At 37.0% G+C, this 12,200-nt stretch overlaps 1 protein-coding gene across 1 annotated transcript; it reads right to left on the reverse strand.

Moving 5' to 3' along the window:
• Nucleotides 1-581: 581 nt before the first annotated feature.
• On the reverse strand, nt 582-1,049 carry LOC110694300. Its single transcript, XM_021871476.1, has one exon. It carries the CDS (start codon nt 1,047-1,049, stop codon nt 582-584), a length of 468 nt encoding a protein of 155 aa, XP_021727168.1.
• Between the last annotated feature and the right edge of the window lie 11,151 nt (nt 1,050-12,200).

The following is a 12,200-nucleotide window of genomic DNA, read 5'->3' on the forward strand; positions in this document are numbered from 1 at the left end:
CTCCTGGACAAGTTTATTTATAAACTCTATTGGATAAATGCTGCATGTATCATTGAGCATTACATCAAAACTTTTATAAGTCACTGCTTCTCCTGGGAAGTGATCAATTAAAACTGAATTCACCAAATCCACATCATCATTCATCGGAGTTAAAATAGCCCTATCTGCAAAGATATCTGATGTTATTGTTCCTTTCTCAACTTCTGGAAATGTTGCATTTATAATCTCTAAAATAGGATCTCTTTCCATGACCAAGTGTCGAACCATTCCATCAGGCATTTTTATATAATCACATTCATTTGTTTGTAATTCACCATTGCCAAGAGATAACAAAAATGAACAGAATGTAGGGTCTTCACGAGCTCACTGGTTTTCTGTTAGTTTGAATCTTTTCAGACATGTCTAGATATATGAAGTCACTATGCTTGCTTCAACAGCCTGTCTTAAGGACTTATGAGGTACAAATGGTAGAACCTATCTAAAATCTCCACCAAGAATAACGAGCTTACCACCAAAAAGTGTTGTATTTTCACATATATCCTGTAGCAGCAAATCTAGGGCCTGTAAATTTGCCTTGTTGACTAAGCTTCATCCCAGATAATCAAAGTCGTCTCTTTTATTAACTGTGCTAAACTACCTTGTTTTGGCACATCACATGTGAAAGAGTTCTCATGATCAACAGGTATTTTAAATCTTGAATGAGCTGTTCTCCCTGAAGGAAGATTTGATGCTGCTATTCCAGATGTTTTAGTTGGCAATACAATTTTATTCATCATACGAATTTCTGCATATAAACAATTGTATAAAAAGGTCTTCCCTGTACCACCTAGTCCATCAATGAAAATAGCACCTCCTTTTCCTTCATGTATGTGTTTCATTATGGAATCAAATGCTTTCAATTGAGCTGCATTCAAATGTTCTTTAGTATTTATGAATTCCTGAGGAATAGCTGTATTTAGGGCATCTGCTATATCTCTTGTTTTTCTAAAATCAGCACCAACAGTATAGCTTATATGATCTAGCCCAAAACTTTTGAGTGATTTTCCCATTGATTCAAGATGTTATTCTAACAATGTGTTGCTTGATTTTTTCGGTACAACCCTTAAATTTATAGCTGAAATCTTATGATAATGCTGTGTAATATTTGTCCCATAAAGCAGATGGATCACTTGGTTGACAGAAAATCAAAACAGTTGCAAAAAGTCGTCTCAAAGCATCTGGTAACTGTACTTCTGTAGCTTCGACTAAGCATATGGATGCAACATCATCATCTTCTAAAAGACCAAGTCGTTTGGCAACCTCTTGAAATGTAGCACAAACATATTTATCAACCGTGCGTAATTTTAAAAAAGACTATGAATTTATGATGTTAAGCAGTAAAAGTCGGAGGAAATAACATTCACCTTCAGCAGGTAGGACAAATGCTATCCTTCCAACAACAATGAGTGTTGTTTTCCTTTGAACCCACTCCTTTGTAGCTGCATCCCATCTGTAGTGCTCTGGGAATTCGCCATATAAAATTTTGGTGCCACCATTAACGATCGCATGCATTATGAAGTTTGATACCCATTTTTACATACTAATTTTCTCTCATCCATTTTCATGCAAGGGCATCTTGGATTCAGCTTACCGCACGGTCCATGCATCATATGAGTCAAGACAACTTTACGAAGAAGAGGATTATGAAGTGATGGTATTTCCGCAAAAATAAATTTGTCATACTCTGTTGGTCCTCGTATTTTGAAGTTAGATTTCGGTATTATTAAGAAATGTGCATGTGGTAATCCTCTCTTTTGAAACTCAACAACGTACATCATTGCTGCCACTTCACCGAAGACTTTTTCCTTCATAATCTGTTATTTTAGCGCCAATAGTTTAGCACGAAATATCCGAGCCACTATATCTGGTCTATCTTGTGCTTTCTCTCCAGGTTGTAGCTCAACCTTTATTTCTGGCCATTTTGCATTGCATGTCATGGTAATAAAAAGATCTGACTTGCCATACCTCTGAACTAATGCCATAGCATTTCGTTTAAGATCTCTAGGAAAGCCGAGGAACTATGGAGGAAAAACAACAAGATGACCAATTTTCGAAGTATCTGTTTGTCCACTCGTCACACTATCAAGAATACCTTGATAAAGATCAACTCTTATTATATCTTGATTGTTTCTTAGGTAATCGAGCCTTGTATTTTCTATCTTGACATACATATCAACAATAAACTGTTGAAAGCATCTTCCACCTCTAAGGAGCATATTGTGCGGCCTAATTTGCAATTTGTAAGCATAGTATTCTCTTGGAGAGATATATTTATCAGCTTTTGTCTTGTGTTTAACAGCACCTACATTTTGCAGAAAGAAAAAGTTACTACTCAAAATGCACATCACAATAAATGTCTAAAAACTTAATATATATGTGTAAAATAAACTTACGTGATGCTTCTTCATCCAGAAAATTTTGTACGGTATGAACTGCACAAGAATGTATAGGATCTGGGACCTGATGTGTTCGATTCTTCCCAATAGCAATCCGTTTCTTAAGATTTGAGGTCCATCCACATTCACCATGGGGGAATAATAGTGGATATTGTAGTGGGTCATAGAAACCATAGTAGTGAAAAATCCGATGAGTTTAAGCAAACCTTCCATACACAAGAATATGCAGGGTGCTGATTTGATTAGAAGACGCACCATCTGGCCATACCACAACAACTTCATCTGACAAAGGTGCATTGTAAACACGCTGATCCAAAACTGTACTCTGACTTAAGACTATTTGCGTGTTTTCATCTATCTTTATTTCCCTCAACGATCTGCAAAATCTCGCATAAGGATTTCTCTCAATAATCTTCATTAGTATACGAATAATATCTTCCCGTAATTCTGGAAAACATATGACTCGATTTTGAACTTCGTGCTGGCCATCATAAAAATAGAGTTGTAGGTATTTAAGACTATTACCATCAGGCAATAGATCTGGAACACAGTGGATATCTGCCCACGCATTTTGAATACTTATATCCCTTTATGTGTTGTTGACTCAGTTTTTCCGCGTATAGAACTAAAAGCAAAAAGGTTGTTATACATTCAGCTATACTGCTGGAAATGTTTAGCATCTTCTTCTTGTGAAATAAATAAGCGGCATAACTCATCAGGAAATTCATTAGCTGCAATCACAACCTCTCCATCGCAACAACAAAAGTGTGGAGATTCATACATGAATTTCTTTGCATTACAATGCAAACAATAGTGTGCATTCCCGAGGACAAGAGGACCTTCTGGTAGAGTTTTCCCTATGGTACCAGGAGTTATAACTATCAATTAAAAAAAATTAATAATATGCATATAATAAGTATCATCTGTGTTGAAACGTTAAGTAAACTGGTTTAAATAATCACAGTCTTAAATTATAACACCTACCTTCTGTACGAGTTTTCTTACAACATTTTTAATCAACCCTACACGAAAATGATAATATATTAATAAAAATAGATTCATATTGTATTCTTTCATATTTTCAGTCGTTTAGTGAATACCTTGGCACATTAGCAGTTGAAGTTTGTTCAAAAAAACCGTTTTCGTTTACTTTTACGTTGATTACACGTATGTGAAGAACTCCCCACTTTATCTGATAATTCATAACAAGTAATATTAATAACAATATACTGAAACAATAAACGTATTTTATGATATTAAACATGTAATCCACAAAGATACTTAATAATCAGGAAAAAAACGATTGTCAAAAACTAAGTAGATCTATTGATAAAATGTTACAAAAAACGATAATATGTGCATATAATAAATATCATCTGAAACATTAAGTAAACTGGTTTAAATAATCACAATGTAAGATTATAATACCTACCTTCTATACGGGTTTTTTTACAACATTTTTCATCAACCCTACATGAAAAATGATAATGTATTAATAACAACAGCTTCATAGTGTAGACTTTCACATTTTTGGTAGTTCAGTAAATACCTTGGCTTATTAGCAGTTGAAATTTGTTTAAAAAAACATTTAAGTTTGCTTTTACGTTGATGACATGTATGTGAAGAACTCCCCACTTTATCTGATAATTCATAACAATTAATATTAATAACAATCACCTGAAACAATAAACGTATTAGATGATATTAAACACGTAATGCACAAAAATACTTAATAATCAGGGAAAAAATGATTGTCGCCATTGGAAAATTCACCATCTTCTTCTTTACCGTTCTTCTACTCTTTCTCTTTCTCTACTGTTAAGAAACTTGTTCCCATTCAAAACCACTTCCTACAAAAGGTTTAACCATATACTATTTCGTGGGCTCTATTTTGAACATTTATGTTAAACTACTTATTCTATTAGGATTTTGATACCATTTTAAAGAGGTAAATATACTTTGAAATTTGTATAAGCTGGACATAAATATATTGAGAATGATGTAAATTATTATATTGAAACCTAATAGACATAATAACCTACAGTACTCCCACCGTATGTCTGTGATCTACGCGAACGATGTTCAAGCTTCCTACGCTTACTGGAATTGTATCTACTAATAATAAAGTATACATATAAATAACAAATAATCTACAACATAAAGCAGACAAACATAGAGACTTACGGTGCTTCACATTCTTGTATAGACACCTGCGAAGATTTGGCAGATGATTGTTCCCAGTTTGTGCACCCCTCTATTACAGTATTCAAAGACACTTCTGAATTACGCGTCATTCTATGTATATTATCTGAGTACCTCGATTGAACTTCTAAATCACCAGCTCTAAATCATGAATTCTAAATACATGGAATCTAACTCAGGCAACATTAACTGCAGCTGCACATACATCATATACCCCTTATCAGAAATTTGGAATCGATAAGCTAAATATGAGGGGAAAAAAAATTGCAATTCGTGTAAATAAGAAAACAAAAGATGTGTTTATACAGATTGTTGAAATAGTCTAATTTCTATATTATCCAATCTTAACAAAGGAGAAGGAACTCCAGCAAAACCTCTTGTAATTAATATCAAACTGGAGACTCACCCTTTTAACATCAAAAGTTTAACAAACATTAATCAACTCATTCCAGAATCCTCACAACATTCACTCCAATTAATGGTGGTAATGGAAATAGACTTGTATATAAATATGGTATGAGAAAAACATACATTCTACCTTCTTTAAACTTGATTTGCTTAACCTACAGTTACATATGAGAAAGAATATGTTATGCCTACGAAATTTATTCAACCTAAAATTAGTTATAAAAAAGTAAACTTTGAAAATGAACGTTCGTACAATATTAGAGAATAATTAATTAATGATAATAAATAAATATAAAAACTAAAGCTACTAAGCCCGTACACCTTCAAAATAACACTGTAGAATTTTGGCTCATTACTCTCCTTAATAAAGGTTATTTATGAAACATATGTCCACACATTAGCACTCGTTGTTAAAGAATGCAACATCATTACAAAGTTATAAATTATTAGCCATCTTAATACACGTGACATTTTGGATAATTGTATATTTCCTTAGTACATTTTTTTAACAATAGTTTAAATAAAAAAAAAACCAAATGTAGAAGATTATATGTTCTATTATAATACAATAAACAACAACCACCAGTTAAATGGGAAAAAATTAAAATAGAGTATACCCCTTATAATGAGGATAGGACCAATTGCAAATATAGATTCAAATGTAAATGATATTTTTTTTTTGACGTGGAATTAAGGTAGTTAATGACATTTTAACTGTCGTTAGGAAGAATAACTTGGGAAGGTGGGAGGTTTAATGGACAATTCATTGGACAACATGTTTAACGGTTGGATTAGGAAGAATTAGTGGGAATTTGGCGGTTTTAAACTTTAGGAATTCCTGACTCCAGAGAACACACGCATAATTGGCCCTTTCCACTATTTCCAAACTCATTTCACAAACACGCTACCTGAGAATCGTTTATGCCACTGCAAACCTAACTCCATTTCTCCTTCGTTCTTTGCAATTCCGAGGTTCCCAAGTGAAATTCGTTGCTCCGAACTGAAAGATCGGCAAATTTCGCACCTGGTAAAGGTAATTTTTCCTGAAATCTCTTCGGCTTCCTTTGCTTTTAGAACTCCCCCTTTCTTTTCACTTTTTCGCATTTCCCGTCAAATATAATGGTCGGAAATCCGGAAAAAAGGCCCATTGAGACTGGAGCCGGCTCTGAGGCAGAAGAAGAAAAAGAAGCGCCGCAATTGATTCCGAGGCGAAATCGTCCTTTGGCGATGATGCCTTTTCTCAGCGGCCGAAACTCAAATGTTCGGATAGGGGCTGCTGCTGCCCTTGGAAGAGCTCCTTTAAGGGTTATGCCCCTCTCTAGTGCGCCCCCATATGATTCTAAAGTGCCCAGTACTTTTGGCCGAAGTGAGGCCTCGGCGTCTAGGCCGTTGACTCCCGAAGAAAGGGAGTGGATTGATGAAGGGGAAAATTGGGGCATAATGAGAACCACGCCCTATTCATGGTGGATCAAAAACGATCCTCAGTACCGATTTGTCGCACAACTTGAAGTTTTCTATGGAATAAAGGAAGAGGACGGCTACTGGTGCCGAATGCCTTCTGCTAATGACAGAATTCACCGAGCCCCACCTGGTTATATAGGGGTTTATACTCGGCTGCTGCAATACGGGCTTCGGTTTCCCGTACATTCGTTTGTCGTGAAGTTGTTAAACGGATACAACATTTCCCTAGTTCCGCTGACCCCAGTAAGCATCCGAAGGGTTATGACCTATTTGTGGGTTTGCTTATTTTATGGGTTGGAGCCGAGCGTGCATTGCTTTCGCTGTACACACAAGTTAATGCCGAACACCCAGTCCAATAGGTGGCATGGCCTTGGCTGGTGGCAGATTGAAGACAAGAAGGGCTATCTTTTGACTTATCCGAACGATACCTCGGATAAGGAATGGAGGGGGCAATGGATCTGGATCCGAGCGCCGTCAGACGAAGATCATCCGAACTACTTCGGCGGCCCCCTTTATTTGAGGAAACTAGATCCAAAAATGTCTAGCATCGAACCTGATGAATTTACCGAGGCCGATCAACGTTAGATGGAGCTTTTTGGCCGAAAGGGCATTCCTTAGGCTACTGGCCAAATGGGAAATGTGCCCTCTATCTGGCTGCCTTGCTGCCACTACATCTTCCAAGAGAAGATGCTCGCTGTTGTCGGCCTCAGCCGAAGACACCAGGGTGGTAAGGGATTCGTCTAGGGCCGAAACTTTTTATTCTTTTGCTGCATTGTGATTTCTGATGATATACTCTTTTAGCCGAACTAATGTTTTGCCCCTTAACATTTTTAGAAATCTGCGAGCAGAACTCAGGCATTGACTACACACTGCTCGGGATCAATCAAGAGAGAAATATGATCACAAATACCCCGAAGATAACTCCTTTGAAAGATCGACCCCACGCCTTGCAACCGAGGAAGCTTCAAATAGCCAGCGCCTTTGATTATTTGGCGCAGAATCCCTGGTTCAAAAAGATTGACCCTTTCTTCCTTCACACTGCTGAAGAGGAAGTTGCTGCTGATAGCTCAGGAAGCCGTGCTGAGCCTCCTATCCCATCTTCTGAGCCGAGGAAAGGAGGTGGAGAAGAAGAGAGCTCTGAAGACGAGCATTTGTCAGAGATTTCGGTAATCCTCCAATGCTTTTGCACTTCATTGCTAAGATTTGTCTCTTTCATGCTTTGGTTAGATTTCTTCAGCTTGTGAAAAATTCTTCTAAGTAGTTTCAGCTTGAGTATGCATGTTACACATAGAACCTCGTCTGCCTTGCTTCTTCTACTTTAGACCCTTCAACTTGTGAAAATTTGTCTTAGTACCAAACCTTGGCTTGAAGTTTACTTTCTTTTCTTCTTTCTTCTTCTTTGTTTTCTGCTTTGTTTTTTTTTTATTATTATTTATGCTGATCCTTGCCCCCCTTTTTCTCTTCTGCTATAGTGCGGCGAAGAGGAAGAGAAAAGAGGCGATCCTGTCGAAGCATACCCTACTCCTGACCTTTCAAACGAAGGAATGGCCAGCAAAAGGAAGAAAAGAAGACTTGTCAGGCCTGGAGAATTTTGAGCTCTAGCTATTCCTAATAAGAGGCCTCGGCTTGAGGAAGATAAGCAAGAAGAGGCCAAGAAGGTTACTTCTCCACTCCCCGAGGTTAATGCCGAGGGGATTATTGAATTGAAGAGCCCTCCTCCCTCTCCGGACCACGCCACCGAAGCAACTTCCAAAGAGATTCAGATAGAGGTCGATGCCCTGCTCGTCAATGCTGAAGACGAGGCGCTTGTTGCAGATGAGGACAGGCCGAAGGGGGCCGAGGTAGAGAAGGAAACAGAAGAACCCAAAAACGATGTGTCGTCTACCTCGGTTGTTGGTTCCTTTAGGACCTTTGAGTCCTCTGTAATGGGGTTCGGCTCCACGCCCTTGGTGCCTGTGCCTGAATATGCCCGAACTCTCTTCGAGTCAAAGCGAGCCTCAGCGGGCGAGTATTTCGGTGATCTGGCTAACTTATCAGCGCTGGACAGGGCCAGGGCTTGGATGGTTGGCGCAGCTGCTAGGGCATCCAAGCCACTTGTGAAAGTGTCGAACCAAAACCAAAAACTGCTGATGCAGGTGAGCCTTTGGACTTAGCTTTTCTTTCAAGTTTTTCTTTTGCTTTTGCTATAACTTCTGATTATTTGCTTTTCTGATTTTTACAAAAAACCCACTAAGTACAGAACTTCGGATTAAAGTTCTCCACTTACAAAAAATCTTCTAAATGTTGAGCTTTGGCTAACTTTTATTTCACTTTTCGTAGGTCGTTCATAACCATTTCCTTGCCGTGGAAATGAACGATGAGTTGAAGGCCAAGGATGATGAAGCTAAAGAGGCTAAAATCCAGAGAAATATCGCTGAGATGAAGACGCAAGACGCTGAAGACGTTGCTTCAGCTCTCAAAGCTGACATGGATTCAATGAGCGCTAACTTCCTCAGTTTCTGCCAAGGCTTGGAGGAAACTGTTTTTCTTGGTTGGATGAAGGTCATGCCCTCATCTAGGAGCACGGAGCCGAGAGCATTGCGGACTTTAAGGTTCGCATTGAGCAACTAATCAAGAGAGAAGTTGAGACTCGACGACTTTAAGCCGCAGACTATGAAGACCAACTTGCTCGTGCAGTTGAGGAATCCCAGAAGAGGCAAGACGAGCAAAATGCCGAGGTTTAGAAATTGAAAGATTAATTGGAGGTTCAGAAGCAGAGGCTTCCAAGGATAAGACTGATCTTGCTAACGCCCAGAAGCTGTTGGAGACTCGCATCTACACTGAAGAACAGTACGTCGAGGGCTTTGAGAATGGTTACAAGACTCCTCGGCGATTAGCTTTTCATGTGGAGCCCAACATCAACTGGGATCAAGCTGAAGCCTGGTCTATGGATCCTGAAGACGATCATATGAATGAGGCAAGCCCGGCTGATATAGCAATCCTGGCTCGCCAAGCCGAGGTCGAGAAGCGAGAAGAAGAGATTGCTCAAGAGTTGAATGCTGCTCATCCTGCTTCTTCTTCGGCTGACGCTGAGGCTCTAACTGCTCCGAACGATGTTCCCAAGAATGCTAAAGCATAGGAGCTCGGGCAGTCGTCTACTAAATCCTGCGGATCAACGTGTGCTTAATTTCTGAATGTCGCATCTGCTTTTGCCTGTGTTTTTGTCTTCAGCTTGCCTTTGTACAAACTCTTAATTGTTTTGTGTACTTTCGGCATCTGTGTTTTCCGGTTTGTGGGCGGCTACCGACTTAGATTTCCTTTTCATTCTGAACTTCACAAGTGAATTCCAAATACCAGCTTTAAAGCGGAGAGTAAAACAAAACACTTACACTGCTGATGTACAACCTATCTACAAATCCCACTGTAGATAATTAGTTATAACATCAAATCATTAGTTAAAACATCAAATCATTAGCAACAACAACAAATGCCAACCCTTATAAAAGCAGTGAAAGAAAAAAAAACACTCAGATACACAAAGTTATTCAGAAAAATCACAATGTTATTCAGAACAAATAATATCATCCTTGATTCTATAACCTCATCTACTTGCAACCAAGATACACAAGTTCATGAAAACAATCCTCAATAGATCAATCGACCCTTCAATAGCTCAATAGATACCAACATTCAACAATTCTATAACCTCATAACTTCCATATGACTTCACAAGTGAGACTTGCAGTGTGCTTCATTGAAGCTTGATTGAGGTGATGAAGGTTACCTAATTTCCCTTATGAACAGTACCGTCATTGTAGTTTTATTATCGCAACAAAGAACATCATTATCAGAACCAATTTTAAATTAAACCCCCCAAAAAAAAACACTAAATCACCTCTTTTGAGAATTCAGAATTAGCAGCTCACTAACACCTTCACCAAAGGAAAACCGTTCAATTGCATGCAACAAAGAACATATAAACCCCAAAAATTAAACAAACCTTCACCAAAGGCAAAATATTCAACTGCATGCACCAAAGACAAAGTGTTCAACTGCATGCAACAAAGAACATCATTATCAGAGCCAATTTTAAATTAAACCCCCCCCCCAAAAAAAAAAAAAAAAAAAAAAAAAAAAAAAAAAAAAAAAAAAAACCAACACTAAATCACCTCTTTTAAGAATTCAGAATTAGCAGCTCACTAACACCTTCACCAAAAGCAAACCGTTCAACTGCATGCAACAAAGAACATATAAACCCCAAAAATTTAACAAATCTTCACCGAATTGAATAACCTCATTTGAAAATACAAAATTAGTACCTTCACAATCCAAATCAATACAAAAAAAATTGCAAATGAACTGTAAAACAATCGAAATCAGTATAACTCAAAAAATAAATAGTTAAATTCAAACAGAAACTGAGAATGAAGAAATTGCATTCCTTAAATCAGAAATTCAGAGAAACCCCAAAAAAACAAAAAACAAAAAAAAAACTACAATGACGGTACTATTCATAAGAGAAGTTAGGTAACCTTCATCACCTCAATCAAGCTTCAATGGCGAACCGACAAACAAAGTGGAAAGAACAAAGAAAGAGTGAAGAACAGAAATGGAACGAAAGAGAAAAAATGGGAAACAGCAAAGAAAAAGTGACAGAGAGAGAGAGACAAAAGGGGGAAAAAAGAGGGCAAAATCAGGGAAAAATGGCAAAACCGCAAATAACTAAAAACAACGAGGGTATAACCGTCCGCACACTAGCCTACTGTTCATAAGGAGCTACTGTTCATAAGGGAAGTTAGGTAAACTTCTCACTTTTTAAGAGTTGTAGATAAATAAATATTGCTACACACGAAGTAGTATCTTGCGTTTGTTAGCCAGTTACTATATACTTGGTCAAATTGTAACCATCATTTATTGGCCGGTTACTAATAAACTTCTAACCTTGACTAATTCAAATTAGTAACCTTCGTTTACAACGCCAATACAATTACTAATGTCATATTATTTGTGATATTATCTTAGCTAGTTACTAGTGGTGTTTTAGTAACCGGTGTATTTAAGGTCAGTTAGGGCGTTACAATATCATTTTTTCTACTAGTGTATTTTGTATATAAAAAAGAACTATATAGTATCCTAATATACTCTTTATTTACGCTCATTTTTATACAAAAATTACTTAATGTAAAATACATACATATAAAAATATTTCATTTGAGTGTGTTGTGTGTATGGAAAAAGATATAATTGCCAAAGTGGAAGGTGAATATTAAAGGAAAAAAAAAAGAAAAAAAGTTATAGGCTATAAATACTTTTTAGGAAGGATGGACCAAAAAAAACAAAAAAAAAAAAAAGAAAAGGTAAAATGGAGGGAAAATTTTCAATCATCGGATGACGTGTGTCATCACTGGTTTCTCTTTTAGTATTAAGTTATTGATAAAGTTCAATGTTCATTTGAGAGTATATGTTTATGGATGAAAGAGAAGGTTTTGTGTGTAACCAAACTCACTATGAGTCCAACATGTCTAACAATAATATTCTAATATCTGACAATAATATGCTAATATATGACATTAATATTCTAATAACTGATAATAATATACTAATATATGACAATAATAATCTAATATCTGACATTAATAATCTAATATTCTAATATATGACAATAATATTCTAATATCTGACAATAATATTCTAATATATGACAATATATTCTAA

Source organism: Chenopodium quinoa, unplaced genomic scaffold (assembly GCF_001683475.1).
Source record: "Chenopodium quinoa cultivar QQ74 unplaced genomic scaffold, ASM168347v1, whole genome shotgun sequence".
In the NCBI taxonomy this organism is placed as follows: Eukaryota; Viridiplantae; Streptophyta; class Magnoliopsida; order Caryophyllales; family Amaranthaceae; genus Chenopodium; species Chenopodium quinoa.